This window comes from Spea bombifrons, chromosome 2 (assembly GCF_027358695.1).
Source record: "Spea bombifrons isolate aSpeBom1 chromosome 2, aSpeBom1.2.pri, whole genome shotgun sequence".
Classification (NCBI taxonomy): Eukaryota; Metazoa; Chordata; class Amphibia; order Anura; family Pelobatidae; genus Spea; species Spea bombifrons.
Window position 1 is genome coordinate 88,532,927 of NC_071088.1, and position 25,119 is coordinate 88,558,045.

Consider the following 25,119-nt stretch of genomic DNA (forward strand, 5'->3'; position numbering starts at 1 on the left):
AATTTGCGACTTTTCGCAACAAACTTTACATGTACATTCCCTTTTTTTACAAAAAGGAATATAAATTAAGGATATAAAAGTATATGTGTGTGAGAGTGAGTGTGTGTGTGTGTGGGGGGGTTGCCCACATTAAAGGATCACATTGGCATGTATTGCCGAGACCAATGTTTTACAATGGCATGTACAGAATTGTAACCCCTTAAGGACAATGGGCGGTCCCTAAACCCATTGAAAACAATGCATTTTGAGCCCGTACATGTACCGGCTTTGTCATTAAGGGGTTAATTTTCAGTAGAGTGACACAATGGGTGTATACACCAGACAGGCGGTAGGAGTTTTGGACATTTCAACCCCTGGATTCTTTGAGAATATTAAAGGGCCAACACCAGTGTCCCTTTCTTCCAAAAGAAGATTGAGCTAGCCACGTATAAATTAATCTCCTTGTGTTATCTATACATTATTCAGCCCAGATCTTCTTGCAGAACCTCACTGAGTTTCAGCCACCAGATAGTGAAGCCAGGGAGGCTAATTTTTTTCTGCAGACCCCATGATATGTCTGCTAAGCATGACCTGCAATAGTGCGTACCTACAGCCTTAACTGTTACTCAACCTAATCCTTCAATATTGTTAATAAAAAAGCAAAAATATAAAATCGGGCAAAATAGAAGTTTACAGTACGCCAATGTACAATCAATGTAATTCTAAGAAGGTACTGTAGTGTTGGAGAGGTCAACTACAATCTTGAGGCATTTGTAATCCTACCATTAATGCCACAAAACTGTATAACAACATTAACAAAAGCATTACATATGCACATTAAATTAGTTCATAGTTATACAGGGGGTTTGAAAGAGATGGGATGTGAAATAAAGGTTGCATGAAAAAAACAATAACCATAGTGTGATTTGAGTGTTGACCACCATTGCGTTGAATGGAAGTTTGGAGTACAGGATGGTTACTGAACATTTTTTTTAAATGGAATGAGGTGTACCGTAGGTTATTGATACCAAAATAAAACATTCTGTGCTTCTTATGGATGTGTTTAAAAAGGTCATAGTCCCAATAGCTTCCTTATATAGAAGTTTCTATTCACAGTTTTATAGGCACTCTGAAACAAACATCTTTCATGTGACAGAGTTAACTCAAACCATATTAAAGACAACAGTTTTTAACACACAAAATAGGAGAAAATATGTTTACAACATATGGTACAAACAAAAATGAAGAAAATAATTCTCTTCATAGTGCAATCCTGGAATGTCTTGTACATCGGTTCACATCCTTTGAACTACCGGAGTCCTGACCAGCTGTGCAGATAGGAAGCCCAACCAGCGGGTCGCGCGGCAGACTCTTCTTCACCTTTTAAATAAAGATGTTTATTAAAATTTGGGATTACTGTTATACCGCAACAGAAATACAAAAAAAATAATAAATAAAACAAGCAGGCTCCCTATCAATATTAACTGGTATCAAGAGCAGAGAATAGGTTGTATGCTGAACCTTGATTCCACCTAGGGCTTCTGCGCTACCTAGGTCCACAATCAGCTTTTTATTTATATAATGGGCATCATGTTGGTTCAGCAATAAGCACCAGGAAATTGTATGTGTATACGAATGTTGAATGCATATTTAAGAATGCCAATCTCTTTAACCTTAAGAAGATTTATATAAATAACCAAAATTGTTTCTTTTGGGACCCAGATTTTTCATTAATATTCCGTTTCTTCAGCTGAGAAGAGACACTCAGTGAAAGATTGATAACCCATTTCAATGATGTTTGTCATCGGTTAATGAAGTAGATCACGACACCTACATACATTTTAACAAAAAACTAATTTAACAGTCTGTCCTACCTTGAGCTATGGCAAAAAGTTTCCCCTTTTCCTCTGGACTCAGCTGCAGCATGGTGTCGATGACCGGAAGAAGCCGCTGTCTCTCACTACCTGCCTTCAGAAATATGAACTGCAGCAACACGTTCTTCAAGTATTCTAGGTTTGCCACAGATTTCTCTCTCTCTTGATTCCTTTCCAGGCGTCTAATTTCATTCTTAAGAAGCTATAAGAAAAAAAAGGCAAGTACGACTAATGTTAGCCTTTATAGAAGATTTTCTCCAGCCTCCATCTCACACAAGGATTGGGCAATCTTTGACGGTGGTCAGTATAAACCAGTATAACTTAGTGTGATAAGGAAAAGATAAAGGGAAAAACAACACAATAATCATAATAAACTTAAAGTAGAGGTGTGCAAACCAAACAGAGGACTAAAATAGAGTTCAGGAGAAAAGAAGTCTGAGCTAGACTGACTTCATCACTTCAACACTACAGAGGAAGTTTGTTTAACAGAAGCACCTGGGGAAGAGCAAAACCTGCATAGCTGTGTGCCTGTTCTCTGTAGCATACAGCAAAGAATAGACAGAGGTCTGCCTATTAATTAGCTCTGGAGGGGAAGGATGTTACTATTTGGGCACATTTATTAATGGCAGCAGAATAATTTGAGTGTACACAACACTGTCTGTAAAGAAGTGTATGTCATTAGAATGTCATTGGTTTATGAGACAAGCCTTTCCAATATTCAGCATTATAAAGGTGGGGTGGAATACATACTGTAATTTGTTCCATAAGGATGGCATTAGTTGCTTCAGTCTCGTGAAGAAGCCCACTCAAATGGTCCACGCTCTTTGATGTAGTATTGAGCATCTGAGCCAATTCCTCCTTAGAAAATTCGGGTTGCCACAAGGGAGTCTCTATAACTTTATCTAGAGGAAAATTACAAGAAAGCAACAGGAATATTACCTTATAGGGACACTCCAAGGATAACACTGAACAATGAATGCACATAAAAGTCCCCCCACATGCACTTAAAAATAAATAAAACACTTTAGGGAGAAGCCATCTCCAACATTTGCAAGGGGGAGCTACATGTTAATTCGGTTAATCAGCTCCCATGTGCAATAAAGTGCTTATGATGCATTAAAGTGTCCATTTAAGACTTTCAGGCCCATTATCAACAACTGTCCCGTGTTGGCAGAAACCAACATAGCTGGCTTCCTGCTGACCGATCATGTGTAACAGTGCTGGGTGTGAGCGCCAGTACACCGTTATTCAAGGAATGCCTGATCACACGACCGGGGATGCACTTCGGTAGGTATCACTGCTGACATCCACCAGACTTAAGGCCCCCGCAGGGTCTTACTAGACCCTGATGGCCTCCCCTATTGCTCCCCCTGCTGGCTGATCGCAATGATTGCAAATCGGCAATGCAGCGTTATGGTTCAGGTTAAATTATATATATTCAGTGTGCCAAGTTTTCCCCTTGTTGATCTGGACATCAGATTTTGTGTACACTCTGAAACATTCAGATTCAGCAAAGTATATACAACGCGGATGCCTCCAACCACACGTTTTCTTCCCTTTAACACTACTTTAACACTCAAAATCTATACATTAAATACATTTGCAGATGGAATGATATACATACCAGGTCGTGCTTCAGAGGAATTGAGAAGCTGTTCTAGTGATGCTACATGGGTACTAGCTGAAGACACTGATTCAGTATCTGTTGTCTCCATTCCTTCACCCTCTTCTCTGGCCAAAGAGTACAAATCCTGCAGAGGAAGGTCATTTGTTCTCCTTTCCCGTAGGCCCTTTGACTGCTGGGAACCTGTTGGATCTAGAAAAAAGAGGGAATATATAGAGTACAGCATTAAACATGTATTACAATTTATGAAGAAACCTCCACATTCTTATGATATTAGTCACTACAATCTGTCATTTAATAGTTATAGTTGAACTAATGTAATCCAAACCAAACGTTAGGCTGACTACTATTTTAGTATAATGTGTGTATATATACACATGTATATCATAGAAGATCATATAATTGCAACATGTATACTAGCTTCATTACATGACTAATATTTAATGTGCACTGAAATAATTTTATCATAGAAGTATACAATTCAAATGTCAGCGCAGTTTTTGCAACATTTAGATAACCAGTTCTCCTACACAGCCATAGCAATGAAGAAAGGGGACGGTGCTCCTCAACTGTCAAGTTCTGGAGCTGGCTGGCAGCAAGTAAATAGATGTGTTCCGCCAAATGCCTCTCCTGCAAACCAGAAACATCTGTAGAGAGTGTATAGTGGGGGTTCTAAAGAAGCCATCGTTGGCTATCATATTCATTAAAGTGCCTAGGATTGTTGGAGTGTCCCTTTAAAGATCGTTGCTCTATTTCGAAAGCACCCCCCTAGCACTATAAAAATTTACGTTCTTCTATAGAAAGGAAAACACAGATGTTATTTTTATTTGTCTCCCACACAGTCTCCCCAGCTGAGTATATATGCATAGCTCTAAGAAAATATTACTGTTAACAATTAAGCAGCAACTAAAGAATCTTGACAGATCTAATTAATAAACATAGCTGGGCTGGAAAACAAAGAAAATTGTTGATGTGTGATCTTTAGGGGACTGGTTGGGGATGTAAAAATTCTGTTGGTAAGGACACGTTTTTGAACAACAGGCTGACCCTTCGGCACATGACACCAGTAGTTCAGTACATATAAAGGAATATTACAAATTCTGTTGCATTTTATAATTCTCAAACTTACTTGCCACCGTGGATTCACTCTTAATTTGAAAGAGTTGTGCTTCCACTTTAGACAACTGCTGCTGTAGGGTCTCCACAGTCCTCCTATGGTCCTCTTGCATGTGTCTTACTTGGTCCCTGAAGTTGCTCCTCTGAGTTTCAATTTGAGAAGAAAGCTGGCTGACAGTCTGCGCATGCTCGGTTTTCAAAACCATATTCTCCGACTGTGCTGCGGATAACCTTAAAAACATTTAACATACAGTTAATGTATGCTGAAAGATTCCCAATTAGCAATAATATATTGACTATGCAATACTGACTCCTAATATAGTGGGTGCATACAATGAACAAAAGAGACAGTCGACATGCATACAAAGATGTGCAAGTCTTCCACACTGGAGACACCACGTTTGTCAGTCTGCATTTAACAAGAGCTGCTCTTTAAAACAGGATTGCATATGAATTTTGGTAACTGAATTCTCCCCAGCATGTGTTATTTTAACATTTAATCAGCACATGGGAGACCATGACAAATTGACAAATTGGTGTTTTGTCAGCTGGGGATTGCCGGACCCCTCCACACCTTTTGTTGCTGTATGTCTAAAATGGTTATCCGGTGCATTCGTTGTTACTGGGGTTCTGTCTACCAATTGTAGAGCATTGGAACAGTACATGTGGCTATACACACACATAAAATTCTGGAATTGCACAAAATTGTATTTATAGTGGTTTATTAAATGTAGAGGTGTGTTACAGGTATCTGATTCTCTTCCTAGGGCTGGTCTTTGTATCTACGTATAGCACAAACTATTTTAAGTGAAACTGATTTGCAGCTCTTAAAGATCAAAAAACAACATTTCTGGTGAACAATATTCCAAAGCAATGTAACCAACTCACTTTTCTCGTAGCTCTGCCTCCTTTGTAACAGTCTCTTGCAGCATCTTATTGTGTCTCTCAAGGAGGACATCGTGTTCTGACTGCAATGCCTGCAGCTCAACTGTGTTAATCTGAAGAGTGTGTTGAGTTTCTTGGAGTTTGACTTTTATTTGGTCCAACATTGACTGCAGATGCTCTCTTAAGACAAGAAGGAAAATTACTTAAGTGAAAAAGTAAAATACCGTATTGGCTCGGATAAAGGCCGCCCCCGTATATAGGCCGCACCCTAAAAGTTTGGTGCTTTTTTTCTTTAAAAAAGCACCAAAAAACATGCTGCCACTCTGTCCTCTCCCCCCCCCCCCCGAGATATGCTGCCACTCTGTCCTCTCTCCCCCCCCGAGATACGCTGCCACTCTGTCCCCCCCCGAGATATGCTGCCACTCTGCCCCCCCGAGATATGCTGCCACTCTGTCCCCCCCCCCCCCCGACTTACCAGAGCAGACTCCCGGTGTCTTACGGGGCCAGAGGGGGACATCTATGCACATCGTGTATACAACTCCCGGTGCCGGCACTCAGCGGAAGTGCCGGCACCGGAAGTTGTATACGCCTATTGCGTAGATGTCTTCCGCCGGCCCTGCAAGACACCCGGGAGTCTGCCCTGGTAAGTCAGGGGGGGTTAAAATGCATCGTGCGGACGTTCACCGTCAACGGCGCATCGCCACTGCTGGTGAACATCCGTGCGATGCGCTTAGACAACCTCCCGTGCCGGTACTCCCCCCGTGGAAAGTGCCGGCAGGGGAGGCTGTCTGAGCGTATCAGACAGTAGGATGGAGGTCCCCTGCACCGCTGCGGGGGATCTGTATCCTAACCCCGCTGCCTGCCCGGCGCCCGGGACTGCATGTCCCGGGCGTCGGGCGCTAGACCCCGAATATAGGCCTCACCCCCACTTTAAAGACTTAAAGTGGAGGAAAAAAGTGCGGCCTATATTCGGGCCAATGCGGTACTCACTTTTTTTAAAAACCATTGTAAAAAAGTATTCACTTTTTTTTGGCCAGAAATGGACAGGACACTTTTTACCCAGGGTGTGGTAGTCTACCTAAAATGTCTTAATGACAAAAAACTGGAAAAACGGTGGTACTTCCATGTCAAGCACAGGCTAGAATTTACATGTGTCAGGCCGACGCTGGGAAAACTTGCTATGGCTACTGCACACTGGGTAAGTGTTAATGCTGAGAAAAATATGCATTAATGTTTACCAATTTAAAAGTTTAAAGTATATCAAGCAATTCAAACAGGCAATGTGGGTACAATTGTACATGCAGATGTAATGTTGATCCACAGAGGGATAAAACAGATTTAAGGCAAAATTCTGAATTGAGTATATGACTTCATTATGCATTATGAAGGGTAAATCTTAAATTTCACCCGAAAGAAGGGCTATTTTGCCAAAAAGAAGTTATATCTGTGACATTTCCTTTGAAATATGAACTACATGTTATGCAGGGCCAGCCCAGCCCTTCTGGTAGAAGCTCATTAGGATTAACATAGTTACACAGAATTCGACAGCAGAACCATTGGGGTGATCAAGTCTGCATATATTATTTCTTAGATCTTCATTTCTATATACTTGTACCTACACCACCAACACTACCGACATGGACTCCACTAAGCATCATGAATGACCAGTTCAGGATTTCTTGTAGGAGAAGCGTGCTGGATTTGATGTTTGACATATTAGTAAGCTATTATCACATCCACAACACTGCAAAATGTCTTGGTGCAGTAGAAAAAAAAAAAAAATAAAAAATAAACCATTTACCGCTCTTGTTTGAAGACTTCCTGTTCAGCCTGCGATGCAGATTTGTTCTTCTGCTGCTTTAAGACATTATGGACGCGTACTTTGTAGCTTTCAAATTCAGCAGTCACCGTGGCTTGTTCTGCCTGAAGGGAAGTAAATATTGTTTTTTTCCCAGGAAACATACGACAATGAAGCATAAACAGAAACAAACAAAATCCATTAAAAATGCATGGCAGTAATACAACCTTCAGTCCTTAATGCACAGTGCTGCTTTGCTAATTGACACATAGTTAAAATATGTTATCCAAGCCCATTGTTAAAAGGGACAGTTTAATATGCATGGTGCCCCTCCTCTACAGAAGAACACATATTAAAGTATGCATTCTACAAAACAAACACACTTGAGAGGGAAGCTGCAGCCCTGCTGTTGTAACTGCCCTCCTCCACAGTGGTTTGATTATTCATGCTGCTTGTCAGCTGAAATCAATGGGATCACTTTCTCCGCATGGGGACCTGGACAGACCCCTTACCACTGTATTTCCCCCCGCACACAAAATAACTGGGGGAGAGGGTGAAAGGGACAGGCAACTGCATACGGGGAATTCTGTAGAACCCCTCTATGCATTTATGAAGGAGGACATCATGAACATGTAAAGGCACCATGCAACTATTTCTCGCATTAAAGTGCATATCATGGCTGGTGCGTGCCTTTAATCCCGTTCTTTCCTTCTATCAGTAAAATGATGGTAACATCTCTATTTGGTCACAGTTGAGACTAGTCCAGTATCTTATTCATGCTTAACCACTAATGCGAAAGTAAGAGTTATTTACTTTCCATTAAAAACTTACATGCAAAAATACACACATTCCTCTGGATGCAGCTATAGCAATGAAGGGCTTGGTTGGGATTGTACTGTTTAACTTTTAAACATCCTGTGTACATGAATCCCGCAGAGGCATGGGAACTTTCCAATGTAATGCGGGGCTGGGAGAGGATGATAGAAGCGCTATCGCCCGGAAGGAAGCATTGGGGTCAACAGAAAGCAGATGTGCCTTTTTACGCCAGAGCGCAAGTATCCTTACTGTCAACGCTTACTGGACACGCTTTACAGACTTCAGTATTAACGTCACAATAAAGAGTTCCATTATATTGCAAATCAGACTGATATTTTCTTTTCTGGCGACGCAGATATGCTACCATTTCTGGGGTTAAATTTGGAAGATTTATTTTAAGTCCATCTTCCATGTCAACACTTTACAAAACTACATACGGCATAAACCTGCACTTTGTATGGTCTCTTAATTTACTTTGTAAGCAACTGGAATAGGGCAGAAACGATGTTTTTATCTTTCATCTAGCAAGCGTGCTTCCTTTAAGTCAATAGCAAAATGCTAGCGTCTGTGGTGATCATGGAGTGGAAATGTGGCACTCAATGGTCAACTGGAAATATCCTAGGGTTCAAATCACTTAGTAGCAGTAGAGCAACATAGGCATTTACATATATATATATATATATATATATATATATATATATATATATATATATATATATATACATATATATATACATATATATATATACATACATACATACATACTTATATTCTATTGCACCCTCTATTCCTTAGAATTCTAATAGCTAAGCTGCGTTTGCAACTGCGATGAAATACTTTGCATCCCCGTCCCAATTCCATATTCCTTCATGGGATCACTGCAGGCAAAAGCTCTTACCATGGATCAGGGCATGCCTACTGTTTGCCATAAAAACAATTACAGTGCGCATAATGCTACATGTCAAGCATCCAGCGCTGTTCAGGGTTGTTTCATATCGCAGTTACATTTAGTAATGAATCTGCGTGTCATATCGCTACAACATGATCCATACTAATGCATTTTCCGGTTACTTAGAGTGCAGGAATGTATTTAACTACGGCAGTGCTGGAGGAAACCTAACGAGCGAGCAACAGACAATGGGGGTTGCTTCGCGGTAAAGGAGGTTAATCTGGAACGTAAGCGGTCTTGGAATCCACTGCCAGAATGACTGCATTTCTATAATTAGATCTCACACAAGCCAGATGTTTTATTTTATTACTGGCCATTAGAGGAGAAGTCAAGATGTGCTTGTCCCAAGAAAAGAAGAAAAGAAACATGTTAACCCCTTTGACAACGTTGAACAGCACTTCCAATTTAAAGCCTCAGAGGAGAATTGTGTGAATATACAACACCACTGGCGAAACACATGCATTTTCACCCTATTGGGACACACGTAGTTTAAAGCCCCTGAAAAGTGGAATTCAAGCAGATGACCAGGCAGGATTCTGCTTCCGCCCATACTCTTGATACAATGATCAAGTAATTGAAGATAACTACAGGACATGGTTGTGCTAGAGTGCCTTCGTATTTTCACCTACACCGTTTTACAGCTTTTATGCTTTCTTTAACTGGATACAACAAATAAAAACTGAAGTGAGAAAGGTATAGGAGAAGGAGTTTATGAGTGGATTAAAAAGGTACAGCCGGGGAACATGCAGATACCTTGGCAGCTGTGCATTCCTCCTGAAGGGCAGACAGCTTTTGCTGGTAGGTGTTGGTGGCACGTTGATGCTGCTCAGACAAGGCCCTCAGCTGCTCCTGTACTTTGTGCTTTTCAGACATCAGTTCTGCCACCTGAATCTAAAACAGCAGAGTGAGATGTAAAAGAAAGCAGAAACCCATCACTTACTAGTTTATAGTAACAGAACTTTATATGTTTTCATCTAGGACTATTCTGCCAGATTTACCCATGGGTCAGGGAATGTAGCTCACCTTATAAGCTTCCACTTGCTGCTGACTTGCTTCCAGTTCCCCCTTCAGCGATGCTTGGATAATGAGCTGGTCAGACTCCTATTTTAAAATGATGTTTAAAAGTTAGTAATTTCTGGTCAGTTTGAATAAAAGACACCCCTATGGCAAATGAAACCCCCAATAATCCAACATACTTGCACACAACAGCATACTTACAGCTTGTTTTGAATCTGCAAGCTCCTTTTTGGTTTTCACCAATAACTGCTTCATCTTTGTGTTGCGCTCCTCATGCTGCTGCAGAATTGTCTGCAGTGAAGCTATAGACAGAGTAGAAATGTAAACATGGTCATCCTCTAAAGCTAACCATTTTATTCTATTATAATATTCATTTCCAAAGTCGATTGTTGGTATCTTATTTTCAAACATTTCACCACTTGGCCATATACAATTTAAAGGAGGGGATGGCAGGAAATTTAGACTTCATAGTTTTTATCAAATTCATACCATGCCATACAGCATTGACAAGTAATTACTGCACACAACGAGCTTTCTTCCCATTCTGTGTGTTTATATCAATCTCAAACATGCTTACATATTTCTTCTTGTAGCGTGGTCTGTTTCTGTTTCTGTATATGAACCTCCTGCTCCAAGTCCTCCAGTTGACTACTCTTATTGGCAATCTTTTGGTTGAGGTCTTTAACCAAGCGTTCATAATCTTCTATCTCCATATTCATCAAGGTGCTCTGCTGAGCGTCCTAAGAAAACACAGTTCATTAGTTTAGCAGAAGAGAGTTTGTCAGAGTGAGTGTGCCATATGTATAGCGCTGGAGTCAGTGTTTGTGTGTAAATGTATAGTGCCAGAGTCAGTATGTCTACTGTATTGCAGTACAAGATTGTGTAAGTGTCCATAGTGTTAGAGCGGTCTATTGGTCGCTCATAGGGACCTTTAACTCCTGGGGTGGGGCGTTAACATGTAATAAGCAACAACTCTACATCAATGTTACCATACACCATGACCCATTTGTAACGTATTACCTAGACTCCTAGATCATACCACAACCAAAGTTAAAACACAAGTGATTTAGAACACTAAATATTACATACAAATAAGGTTTAAAACAGAACTTTAGCAGCTTGCCCTCTGGTGGGTAAAGTGTCAAGTTTTAGCTCACATGTGGAATTACAGAAGAAAAATCTCCTTCAGTATTTCAAACTAGCCCCATACTCAAGAGCAGTATCAAACTGAAATTATGTGAAACTTGGAAAGCAATGAGGAGTTGGTATCCCTCTAGGTACAGTGAGCAATATTACACCTAAAAACACTTTCACTAGATTACCTTTCTGACGAGCTCCAGCTCCTGCATGGTTTTCTGAAGCAGTTTCTTTTCTTTCTGAAGCTGAGTCTGAAGATCCTCAATTTGTTTTAGTGCACCACAGTGATCCTAAAATGAAAAGTAAAAACAGTACAGGTGAAGACCATAATAATTAAGCTGCTGATGCCGTCTGAAGGTCAGACCTAATGATCTAGTATAGTCCCATTTGTTTTTTTTTTTTTTTTTTTTTTTACTTTCAATAGCGCCGCATTATTTCAAATAATCCTCTACTTGGCTACATCTATACTAGAATGCATTTAACTAAATCAATTACAGACAGGGCGACTTCAGTACAACATAACTGTTTATTATAATAAGGATGTCTCAACAGCACAGTGCAGCCAGCCAGCTATAAATAAATCTTAATTGCGTCAAAGAATTCTAAAGCCTGTTAGGGAATTTTAGTTTTGTGCTTTTTGGAGTTGAAATCAAGTGCTGGCAGACAATGTTTTGCCTTTATGCATAAAAACTCAGTGTAAGAGACTCTTGACCCACAACATTAACATAACACAAAGATACATAAAAAAAAAAAAGATAAGTGTTACAAATACACAAGTAAAAAAAAGAAACAGCTGACCTTTTGACGGTATCACAAATCAACTGAATGTGTACCTTTATCTTTTGCTCCTTCACCAATCGTTCAGCTTCCAGTTCTTTATCCACTGCAGCCTTGGCTCGCTGCATCTCTAAAATCTGTGCTTCTAGCATCTTTGTATTAGACTGCAAGGTTTCCACACGAGCTGTGAAGTCTTCATTTACAGATGTAAGCCTTTCTTGCTGAAATATAAAAATACATATTTTTTTCAATAAAAAATAGCTGTATAGAAAATGAATGCATCATTTATTGAAGGCCAATAAAAAAATGCCCCGTTCATGAAATTAAAACATATCTAGTTTGATTCTAGTTTTAAAGTAACGAAGCTCCGTTATTTTCACTCTATAGGGGAACAAATTAAAAGTAGTCCAGATACAAAGTATGAGCTTTTAGATACAAATGATAATGACCGGTGTGTCCCTTGATTATTATAACCTGCCTGCTTAAAGGAATAGTTTACTGCCCCTGACACCCCTACTAAAGAAGAATACCTATTAAAGTAATCTGCGAGTACAAGGGGGACATCCCATGGGAATTTAAAGGGACCCTGCAGCTATCATATGATATTAAAGAGCATCTCTTTCAGAGTTAAGATAGACGAAATCTTGCTTTAATTTGTTACCACTTAAAAGACTGAAGACAGAGTTATTATTCAAAAAAAGATTTCTGGTTTGGATTGCTCCTCCATAAGATAAGTAGATCGATATAAGTGTATGGGTAGTTTATTAACACCAGTAACCATTTTGTTTTACAAACGTGTTGTTTACCCAAGGCCCTTTTAATGCAATTGTTTTTGGCCTTCCCTTATGTGAAGTCAACCATACTGAATCCTTGACGACTGCATGATCGCAGCAGAACATACCCAGTAAATGATTTAGACTAAATTAAGTTGTGTCCTTGTGAGCCATGAAATATGGCAAGTCAGATACAGTGAATGTTAATTAAAAAGAAAGGACACGTTTATAAAGCTAGGAGATGTAGTTCACCTCAAGAGAGGCTGCAGAAAGCTGTCGGCACAGGCCCTCCACTTGATGCTCTGCATTGTCTGCTCGCCCCTTCTCGGTTTCCAGCTGCTCTGCTTGCCTGTCATATTCCCGCAAGAGATTCTACAAGAAAAGAACATACAGCAAGCGTAAGCAACACAGACATACATGCAGATGATCTACTTAATGTAAATCTGTGAAGATGGGGTCAAAACACACACAAAAACACACTACAAAACGGTTAGCGAAAACAGTTAATACTACAGTCCTGGCAAACCATTGCTCCAAATGGCAACATTGTAAACCCAGACTCTTTTACAAGTGCCTTTACACTTTCCCTCAACTCTATAGCTTACTGTAAGAAAAAAAGTAATCTTATGTACCTGATACCCCTCAGCTGCTTTCACAAGATCGTTCATGGCAGACGTCATCTGGTCTCTTTCTGCCTTCAGCTTTTCCAGCTCCTCTCTTGCTGACTGAACCTTATTGGCAGAAAAAATATGTTTAGGTTCCCAAACATACATTAAGTACTAACAATTTTATTATTAATATTAAAGAAACATTTGAATACACCTGTTTAGTGGGCCAGTTAGCTTGGGTTGGAGAACAGCTTCAAGGACAGGAAAAATTTGATCTATTGACAAGCCAGCCTGAACACCTATCGGCATGTCCGTACAGTAGCATGCAAGGACTTTTGCCAGCCAGTTGGCAGGATCGGACAGGCTTGTGCTGGGCTAGGGAGGATCACCCACAAATATTGACCTGTTCACATGCAGCCATGATTAACAGTACCAATACTGTAAAGCACATAAGCAGTCTCCTATAGTGGAATGAATCAGGATTCCAACAGGCTGGCATGCCGCTGGTATGAAACATGAAAATGTGCCATCAACGGAAAATTGCAGAAGCTCTTGGCTCCACCAGTTTGTTTCATGCAAACCCACTGCAGGGCATATGGAGCCAGGTGCAAGTTTCCATATAAACAGACAATTCATCTAAAACAAATAACCATTCTTTAAATTCTAGAAAATTCAGAAATTCGACCACATTGAGTAACGTTAGGGGTTTGAGCCCTTGGCTCGCTACTGGGAGAATTATCAAACACTGGGATTTTGAGTCCGGCTGTGCAATAAAAAAAAGTTACCAGGGACAGTGTTCCCCATAACCTGTGCGATTTTTGCCTATTCTACGTGATTTTACAAGCATAGAACAGATCATAACTACCAGATGTTGGTAACCTGATTTTTTTTTCACAGCACATTCTTTGTACAGAAATTACAAAATATTAGGGCTGCAACAACTAATCGATAAAATCGATAATAATCGATAATGAAATTCGTTGGCAACGAATTTCATTATCGATTAGTTGAATCGATTATTATCGATTATAAAATGAGGGTTTTTTCAGAGCAAACGCTCTGAAAAATCCCCCTCATTATATAATCCGTTTAGTCTGACTCACCGTCTCACAGCAGCAGCTCCAACTTACTCCCCCTCCCTGTAATCACTGTGACAACTGGCCCCGCCCCTTCCTTCTCCAGGCCAGAACCACATGGCTGTGACACTCATCTAACTGTAAGTATATGTACATATATATATATATATATATATATATATATATATATATATATATATATAATGTGTATGTGTGTATATATATATATATGTGTATATATGTATGTAATATATATATATATATATATATATATATATATATATATATATATATATATATATATTTGGGCTACTGAAAGTTAGGGGAGGTGGGGGTTAATTTAGGGGCAGTTATGGTTAGTGGGGTGTTTAGGGTTAATTTAGGGGCAGTTATGGTTAATTGGGTGTTTAGGGTTAATTTAGGAGCAGCTGTGGTTAATGGGGTGTTTGGGGTTAATTTGAGGCAGTTGTGGTTAATGGTGTGTTTAGGGTTAATTTAGGGGATGCTGTGGTTGATGGGGTCTTTAGGGTTAATTTAGGGGATGCTGTGGTTAAGGGGGTGTTAAGGCTTAATTTAGGGGCAGTTATGGTTAATGGGGAGTTTAGGGTTAATTTAGGGGAATCTAAATCCTGGGGGCAGTGAAGTGACATATCTGGGGGTATAAGGCATATACAGTATATAAGGCATATGTGGGGAGGGCAGTGTGGCATGTCTGGGGAGGACGGAGTGGTGTATCAGGGTGTATAAGGCATATCTGGGGGTAGAGTGGCATATCTGGTGGTAGAGAAGTGGCATGTCTGCGAGGCAGGGTGGCATGTCTGGGGAGGATGGAGTGGGGTATCAGGGAATATAAGGTGTATCAGGCACAGTGGCAGATGTGGGAGGCAGCGTGGAGTGGCAGATGTGGGAGGCAGCGTGGCATATGTGGGAGGCATTGTGGAGTGGCAGATGTGGGAGGCAGCATGGCGTGGCATATGTGGGGAGGGCAGGGTGGCATGTCTGGGGAGGATGGAGTGGTGTTTCAGGGGGTATAAGGCGTATCAGGCACAGTGGCATGTGGGGGGTAGAGTGGAGTGGCAGATGTGGGAGGCAGCGTGGCGTGGCAGATGTGGGAGGCAGCGTGGAGTGGCATATGTGGGAGGCAGCGTGGAGTGGCATATGTGGGAGGCAGCGTGGAGTGGCAGATGTGGGAGGCAGCGTGGAGTGCTGTGGTAGGCAGCGTGGCATATGTGGGGGTGCAGCATGGCATGTCTGGGAGGCAGCGTAGCAAGCCTGGGCTCAAATGTGCATATATTGGGGGGCTGGTTGGGAAATAAAGACAAGAAATTTATTATCAAAGTTTTTTTATTCTGCTGTTTGTATTTAACATCATTTGTTTAGTAAATTATTTTAAATAAATGAAAAATTTACATTCATTTTTTTTATCCGATTAATCGATTAATCGAAAAAATAATCGGCCAACTAATCGATTATTAAAATAATCGTTAGTTGCAGCCCTACAAAATATGATAATATATGTAAGATGGCTTACCTCCTTCTTATTAGCATCTAACTCCTTCTTTGCTTTAACAGCCACTGCCTTGATCTTATTGCTTTTCTCTTCTTTTTCTTTAGATTCTTTCTCCATAATTTCTACATGAGAGAAAATCTTATATACATAGTATATATAGTATATATAAATCTAGAATCACATTGAGACTTTCTGGGAAACAGCATTTTATATTTTAGAGGTATTTGTAAAATGTTTCTCCAGACAAGTATACTGAGCTGAACAGCACATATAAAGTGTTGCCTACAGTATGAATAACAAGTCACTTAGTAAAAGCACCACATACTGCAACATAGCACATGTAAGGGACATTATTGCTTCACAGGAATACCAACTACACTTATGTTGTAACATTTATGTGCACCAGTGTGAAACGCAGAATCAAAGCAATATTGTAGAACTGCCATCATAGTCTGCCAATTCAAAATCGTATTGCATGTGTTTAGGTGGCAAGTTCGCAAAACAGATTAACCATACCTATTTTGTTCTGAAGTTCTGATATGCATGACTGTTGCTGAAGTTCCAAATCTTTTGATTTTGAAAGTAAGTCCTGTAAAATGAACAATTCTATGAACTCACAAATGGCACTGAATGCAAAATAAATGAATCTGTTTCCCATCATAATCCCTCATTATGACTGTAAACTACCCCCAACATAATATTTTAAGCCACTCCCAAGTACAGTACTTATTACCGACCCATGAGAGAGCTCAACTGTATAGTGTATTTGCTGCCCATAGCACACATGCCTTCCACAAACTACAGGTAACGGTGTCTCTGCACCCCTTTGTAAAGCTTCTACTCCTTTCCAAGTGTGCTATGATTTTTATACACATCCAATCTATCCAGCACTAACCTTAACAGAGGCAAGTTCTGCTTCGAGCGTTTGAATACCGGACTCCCTTTCTGCTGAGCTTTCTCGGTCTTCATGGCCAGACTCCAAAATGGTTTCCGTTTTGCTCTGTTTCTCAATGTTCTCCAGGTCAGCAGAAATCTTTCCAATGTGTAAAAGGAGATCCTGATTTTCAAGCTTTGCCCTTTCAAGAGCATTTTTCATTTCGAGCAAGTCTCTCTGCAAAGCTTCTTTGTCCGCAAGCGTTTCCTCTAGCTCTTCCTTCAACAGTACCTTTTCTTTAGAATAATCACTTAATAAGTCTCTTAATTCTGTGCATTGAGACTCAGACTCCTCAAGCTGTACCGATTTCTCATTTACCTGCGAGACCAGTTGTTGTTTTGTTTCATTCAGTTGATGCACCGCAGCATTGACGGCTTGAAGCATAGGAACTAGATCTTGTTCGGTGATCTCAATTGACAGTGTTTGAGTGAGAACAAGAATCTGAAGTTTCATGGCTTCCATACGGCTCTTTTCACTTTCAAGCAATTTTGTCATTTCTTCTTTGTCTTCTGTAAGCAGCTGACATCTATTTTTTAATTCTTTAAGCTCCTCTCTTAAACCCTCATGTTCAGCTACGACTTTATCCAGTTCTCCTCTCAAAGTATTCTTTTCTTCATGAAGACTTAATAGTTCATCGTGACCCTTTTGTGATTTGGCTTCCATGAGTTCTTTGTCAAGTATTAATGCCTCCAATTGTTGTTGAAGTCTTTCAATTTCATGTTGATGCTGGTCTTTGTTGTGTACATAATCCTGGAGTTGTTCTGTCAATTCATTTACGGTTTGCTTCAACAGCGCATTACATTTTGCCTGATTTTCAACTTCTTGCTGCAAAGCCAAATTCCTGTCCTGCTCGCTCTTCATGGAGGTCAAGTCATTCTGTGACTTGACCTCCATCTTTTCTTTGTCAAGTGTCAATACCTCCAATTTCTGTTGGAGGCTTTCAATTTCACATTGACTGTGTTCTTTGCTGCGCACATACTCCTGTAATTGTTCTGTCAATTCATCTACATTTTGTTTCAACTGTGCGTTGTGTTTTGCTTGGTCTTTTAGTTCCTGCTCTATTTTGCACACATCCAGTAACTCAAGCACCATCTTTTCCTTCTCAAGTATCAATACCTCCAATTTCTGTTGAAGACATTCAATTTCACATTGACGCTGGTCTTTGCTGCGCACATACTCCTGTAGTTGTTCTGTCAATTCATCAACTGTTTGTTTCAGCTGCATGTTGTGTTGTGCCTGTTTTTCTACCTCCTGCTGTAAGGCCAAGTTCTTCTCCTGCTCACTCTTGCATGTATCTTGTAGTTTATGGATTTCCTCACTTGAGAGTTTAATACTAGAATCAATCTCAGTGTTTTGCAAAGTAGTTTGACTCACTTTACTCTCCATGTCTTTTAGCATTTCCTCCTTTTGGTAGAGTGATGTCATAACCTCTTCGTTCTTCTGTTGCAAGTGACTAACTTTAAGCTGAAGTTCTTCGCATTCACTTTGCTTGGCCAATAAAAGCTCTGATTCGGCCTGTAGCCTATTCACAGTTTCCATTAAGTCATTCTTGTTATTGTATGCAGTTCTCAACTTCTGCTGAAGCTCATGGACATCTGTGGCCTGTTGCGCTTTGAGTGCTTTAAACTCCTTGCTAATCTTTCCAGCAGATTCACCAAGCTCTGTCTGAAAGGTAACTAGTGTTTCCCGGATGGACTCATAATTACTTACTGCCTCCTCTTTCTCTTGTTGAAGTTTGTCACATTGTTCCTTGAGAACCTTTATTTCATTCACAAATGCTAATCTCTCATTTTCAAAGACAGATGTTATTGCTTGTTTCATCTCTGCTATTTCCTTCTTGTGTTGTTCCCTCATGGCGTGAATACCTTCTTCGTGCTGAGCCCTTAGTCTCTCATAATCCTTTTCTGTGACCTGAAGCTGAGACTTTAGCTTCTCTATCAAACTGTTGTAATCTTCTATAGCAAGTTGGAGTTCATTTATCTTGAATTCCAATTCCTCTCGTTCATGAAAATACTCACTCTTTAAGTGTTGTACCTCCATTTCCAGTTTTATCTTCACATTGTTAGTGTATGTTAACTCATCTTTTAGAATAGCATGCTGAGACTCCAACCCATTTAGAATACCTTCTAAAAGTGCCACTTTGTCACCTTCTGATGGTGCATTAACACAAGTGCTGCTGTTTTCCTCTGGCTTTTCTTTGAAGAGTCTAATTTCCTGGTCATATTTTTCCTTAGTTGCTTCAACTTCCTTCATCAACATCTTTTCCTTTTCCACATGTTGGTTGCACAAGTCTTGCATTTTCTGCTGCGCGCTCTCATATAGCGTTGCTGCTGCCTCAAGTTGATTCATGAGGTTTGTCACTTCCTCCTGGTGTAGTGCTCTCTGTTTCACAAGTTCTGCATGAAGACTTTGGACCTCGTTACTGTACTTTTCAGAACAAGAGGTGTTAGCATCCTTGAGCTTGCCAATTTCCTGATTTTTTTCTTTGGTGACAGTTTCTAAAGTTTTGTGCAAACTTGCTATCTGCTCTTCATAAGCAGTCTGGGTATTCTGAATCTGTTCCTTCAGGTCCTTAATCTCAACTCCTTGGCTTTCATGTTCATGTAATGCATCAGAGAGAGAAATCTGCTTTTCAAGGGCATTTTGCAGCTCTTCCTTCAGCAAGTCCACCTCTTCTTTCTGCTTGCATTGACTTTGTGTCAGTTCATATTTTAGGGATTCTATTTGTTTGGAAAAACTGTTTCTTGATTCTTCCAAGTGTTCTTGTAACTCTGTTGCTTTCTTAGCAGCATTCTAAGTATAAATTAGTAGAAAAAAATCAAACGTTATATTAAGCACAAAATATATATGTATACGCATAACCCATACCTTTAATTACTTTACATCTAATATCCAAATACTTAAATTGTAAATTAAATATTTATTTTACATAAGCAACCCATATGTAAATGGAAGACTTGTTGTATCGCAAATCTCATCTCTGTAAAGGAGACGTAATTTCTAGCCTTAAACATGTGCTTTCCATTTAAGAATTTAGATAGCTAGCAGATGTTCTAATTAGATTATTCTACAATTTATACTACGCCCCTTACATAAAAACTAAAATGATAACTGTAAAAGTATTTAACAACTTTTTAATGCCAGATAACTTTATAAAAGCCACATTAAAAAGGAGGGATATAGCTTTTCAGACTAGTCTGCCGTTTACAACACTGCAACGCTCACCTGTAGGTTGCCAAGAGGGCTAAAAAGAACAAATATCCTAAACTGTATAGTGCGTCACAGTCTAGCAGGGGGTTAAAAAACATTCAAACAAAAAAACTACCTCTGCATCGTGTTTTGCTTTGGCAAATTCTTTCTTCAGGACAACTAATTGCTGTTGGGCTTCTGCCTTTTCCAACAGAACAGAGTTCAACTTTTCTGTCAGTGCCTGGTAAGTAAGAGAAAATACCATAATAGTTAGCGAACTGTTAACTATACTACCGACATTGTTAGCCTGCAAGCACATGTAAGACACCTTTATTTAGATTTGCTTTCCAGGATGCTGGTGCCTTAAAGTTTACCTATAGCTGCTGCTTGTTTTCCAAAGATATGATTTTAAGGGACAGTTTATTGTCCCTGACACTCCTACTATAGAATAATGCATTGTAAAATATTCTGTGAGTACTGTAATATGGAGGGAAAAAAAAACTAAACTAGACAGAAATTATAGCCATGCTGTCCTTTTGTCTCCATGATCTGAAACTTCTTGCCACTGATTGGTTTCTTAAGCACTGAAATCAATGGCAAGACGTAACACATGTGCACTGGGGTCTAGACAAACCCCTGCATTCAGTGTTTAGTAGAACCAGCCCTGAAGCGGACTAGAGAGGAGTACATTACAGGCAGGGAGACAAATCCAGCCCAATGCATCTGCTGCAGGGCATTTAGCTTGAAAGTAGAGAAAGGGGCACATGCATATGAAGGGATTCTGCAGAATCTCCCCACGTTTAAAAAACAGATCACACAAAAATGTAAAGTGACCAAGCACCTATTATACGCATTAAACTCTCTTAGTGCTACCTACTAGAAACCTACTAGAAACATGTGAATACAACGCAATTGCAGTTAAGCAAATTTAGAAACCTGATGCTTAGTGTATATAGTAAACTAAAAAATAAGAAAAGTTGCAGGTACATATTGTGCTTGATAAACATTTGGGTATATTTCACATACACAATTGGAAGGTGATATAGTCATGTATGTAAACCCAGACAACTGTCCCAGAGCCTCCAAGTACACAGTAGCAGTTCTCGTAATGTAGAAACTTGTTCTTTACTGTCCATGGATGGTGAATAGTGCTTAGTTTAAGTAAGTGAATACCAGTTTGCTGGTTTGACTACAAACATACTGTACTGCTAAATATAAAAGTGCAGCTAATATAGGAGGTAAGAAAAGGGTTTATTTACCTGCACAACATCGTCAGTTCCTTCTACAGCAGGTCTTGACTTGAGTGTCTCTATTTCTTTCTCCAGGTCTGTAAAATAAGTTATGTTCAAGTAAAAAGAAATAGTCCTTGAACACTATTCAGTGGTATTCCCACTTATTGTACACACAGATATAACACATGTAATTGTGTTTTAACAAGGCCGCAGACTACAACTTGAAATTACTAAAGAAAAACAGAGAGCAAAAGAATATGTAATCCCTAAAACAAAACTAATAAATAAATCACAACCTGAAAACAAAATAGGAAAAAAGGGTCACACCTGAGCATCTTCCTTTAACTTTCTGAATAACCACCATCTGCTTCTTTGCAAATTTTATGAGATCTTCTTTAGGCAATGTGTCCAGCTGCAAAATGCAAAGGTCGGTGTGTTTTAAGACTGCATAGGATTGTAAACCCACAGCACCAGAGTTCCCTTCTGTACCAGTAGATTTTAAGATGTTCAAATTCAGAATATTTTGTATATTGGCAATTTAATATTATTGGTAATTCTGTATTGTGCCTCTTGTGAACAGTGCTACAGAAATTAATTAAAAAAATACATGTGAATATAAAAGGAAATGTAAAAAGTGACCTAGTTTGAACCCTAACACCCTACACACCGTAACACTATATGCTGACATTCACTCTCACTAATGCCATACAGTAACACACACCATCATATGTGCTAACATACAACTAAAACACACTAATTGTGGCACAAAACATACACACCAACATTACAGTACACAAAATGACTCCACTACTATACATATACACACACACGCAATACTCTCCCTCTAACCTGTCTGCATCGCTGCCTCTCTACTACCGCAGGATCATATAACACAGGCACCTGGGTGCTGGGAACGCCTCAGCGATCCCCTGCAGCCAAGAACCAGTACCAGGCATACGTCCCAGGCACCAGGGAGCGATTTCCAGTCGCGATGCCAACCTGGCATCCAGGGTTTGCCCAGCCCTATGTATATGTAAACTCATTGTCTTTATATGCTGAGTGGGATTTATAACTCAGGTCTGACAAGGTATACATACAATTATGCTATAAAACTAGCTTCTGTAATTACAGCGTCATCAAGCTCCATAACAGTACAAATAAAAAAAAAATCCCTATCACCTTTGATTTGCTTGCTCCTGGGGTTGCTGGGGATGAGATCCCATCCTGACCAGTGTCCTGTGGAGAAGACCTTTGGTTAGAAGTGGTTTAATGGACTTCAAAAGAGGTTTCATATCATCGCAAATCGGTTCTAGGATAATTTAAATACAGTATACCACTGCATCCATTACTAACTCTTAAATAAAACATGAATTTCCTGAATTAATAAAAATCTAAAATGGAAAAAAATAATTGGATGGTACAAGACCACAAGGAAAAATATGTAAAACACTACTAAAGGAGGAAATTAAGCTCACATAAACCAACAAAGTAGATTTATTTGCAGGTGAATTGTGATTTCAAATTACCAAATTCACTATGTAAACAAGAAATATCCCTGGTTTAAACATTACAGAAGAAACCCAGTATTCGCTATTCTTCAGGCATATTGAAGTTGGTTTTGATCCATCATTAGTGAATAAAACCTTATGCCAGATACAGTTTAGATATGGAGACATTAAAACAGGAGACAGGCTCACAACTATGACACAAAGAGGTCTATTCACTAAAGAGATTTTGCAGCTCCGCCACTTCACCATTTATTATAAAGGGGCAACACTGGCAGCTTTCTCCTGCATGAAGGACTGAGCAGGCCCTGTATAATGATTAGCTTAATATGTGAGGAGACATTGGTGAAAGCAAAGTTCATCAAGGATGGGCCTTCATAATGTGTAGAGATATCAAGGGATTGAAAGTCTATCAATTTTCTCTTTAGTGAAAAAAGCCTACACTTAATACAATTAAAGTCTTGGATGTTTCGCAGCGGTGTTACGGTAAGCTTCAACATCGCACAGTTACAAACATATGAACATCAAAACTAGAAAATCAAAGCATACAAAACATCCAGAGTATTCAGAGGAACAGAATCTTACATCAACTCCAGGAAACTGTCTTGGGACCATAACTGCTCAAAACAAGGACCTTATTAAACTGTAGCAGTGAACCACCCCTGTGTTCACTACAAACACCATCTACAAAGCTGTCAACTAAACGTCTTTTTCTTTCGGCAGCACTACAAGAGAGATCTGTTCTCCGCATACGTGTGAAATAGGAGTGTGTTACAAAAGCAGAGAACCAGCATGAGACCCACTCAGTTCTCTGTAGATATGCTACATGCATATGTCTGTGTGTTTTCTATATAGCCACTGTTTACATATTAAACTAGTGACAGATTTTTTTGACAACTTAGGCGTGCAGGTAATTTTCTGTATGTTTGGTACTATTAGGCTCCTGCTCGGAAAGCCAGCATTGATTGATTTTTGGGTTGTGCGCCAACGTTGTTAACTGCTTTATGACCTGAGTGGTCAGTCTACAATGATTTCCCTGCATGTGATGGTTTCTAAAGCAGGTCAAATGCATGGTAATGTCAGATGACAAAGGCAATGCTTGTAAGCTCTGTCTGTCTCTGCCACTCTTCTTCTCACTGTTATCGTGAGCTTGACAGAGACAGAACAGTCAAAACAAAAACAACTAACAAAATAAAAAGTGTTTCCGAGGGTTTATTAAAAAAAACTCCCCACTTTGTTTTACTTTAATAAGAGGTTTACCAAAAAGGTTTTTTTTATATACATTTAATGGTTCTTAGTGTAGTTGGTTAGTGGGAGTTTTTTTTTTTTTTTTTTTTTTTAGATAAGGTAGGGCTAAAATAAATGAAACCCATATAGGCATATATGGCGGTTTCCAAATCAGGGCATGCTAACCAGTATATATCTTTTGCTAGTTTCTCCCATTTACACCAGCTGTGCAAAATTTATATATTTGTAAAGACTGAATATTTTGTTTCCAGATCCCAATTTCTCAAAATGTTATAAAACTCACTAAATGAGAAAGCTGATTGAAGGGAGACAAAGCAGCTTAATATGTATTACTCTCCAGAATATTAAACTGTTGTTAACATGTATTCTTTGTTTAAAGGGCTGCCTGGGACACGGGGGCACGCGCATTTAAGTGGCATTTAGGGCACTAGGCTTGAGCATACGTTTCGTTTACACCTTGCATTTCGTACAGTACTTTAAAACAGGTTTTTCAAGCGCCCTTTAGGCTGCTTTTGTATTACGTACAGACAATAGAGCTGTAATGGGTATCCTCGCCCAAATTTAAAAAGGTTTCAACTAAAATGACTCGATTTGCCCTTGGGCCAGTATGGCTATATCCATTTTATTTTTCAGTGGTAGAATGGAACATTAGACTTTAGTTTATGCATCTAATACATGCCTGGTCACACTGGGAATATTAAATACCCCATATCGGAAACATCCTCAAGACACACACAGTCACAAAACAATCACTACAGGGTTTAATGAACATGACAACAATATAACCGCCGACATCTACTAGTTTATTACTGATACCCATGGCATTTAAACTGTAATAGAGCATTGACATGGAGTATTTATCTAAATAACTTCCAAAGAACAGGCAGACAAGTCTTTCAAATAATTCTGCCAACACAGGCAGATTCGGTCAATCCAGAGGAACCGCCGTCCATGCGACATAACTTAACAAAAACCCTTATATATAACCGAAAACCCTTATCCTCACCTCCATTTCCGCAACAGCACTAGGATTCACTATCACCACTTCCGCCTCCGTCACTTGGTCGACGTC

The 25,119-nt window shown here is 39.6% G+C and overlaps 1 protein-coding gene across 1 annotated transcript; it reads right to left on the reverse strand.

Moving 5' to 3' along the window:
• Positions 1 to 1,071: 1,071 nt before the first annotated feature.
• GCC2 (GRIP and coiled-coil domain containing 2) lies at positions 1,072 to 25,119 on the reverse strand. Its single transcript, XM_053455086.1, has 23 exons — positions 25,054 to 25,119; positions 22,474 to 22,530; positions 21,622 to 21,706; positions 21,322 to 21,389; positions 20,199 to 20,303; positions 16,835 to 19,666; positions 16,456 to 16,528; positions 15,961 to 16,061; positions 13,378 to 13,476; positions 12,998 to 13,117; positions 12,029 to 12,193; positions 11,381 to 11,485; positions 10,636 to 10,798; positions 10,260 to 10,360; positions 10,065 to 10,142; positions 9,795 to 9,932; positions 7,280 to 7,401; positions 5,482 to 5,658; positions 4,607 to 4,824; positions 3,478 to 3,669; positions 2,604 to 2,755; positions 1,854 to 2,055; positions 1,072 to 1,359 (listed from the first exon to the last, which is right to left on the reverse strand). Exons 1-23 carry the CDS (start codon positions 25,057 to 25,059, stop codon positions 1,289 to 1,291), a joined length of 5,430 nt encoding a protein of 1,809 aa, XP_053311061.1. The 5' UTR covers positions 25,060 to 25,119; the 3' UTR covers positions 1,072 to 1,288.

Excerpts from the sequence above, each read along its gene's own strand:
- GCC2 (XM_053455086.1), bottom strand. Across the intron at positions 7,402-9,794 it reads AGGAATGCACAGCTGCCAAG|GCAGAACAAGCCACGGTGAC; the intron begins GTATCTGCATGT and ends ACTTCCCTTCAG. Across the intron at positions 4,825-5,481 it reads GAGGCAGAGCTACGAGAAAA|GTTATCCGCAGCACAGTCGG; the intron begins GTGAGTTGGTTA and ends AATGTTTTTAAG.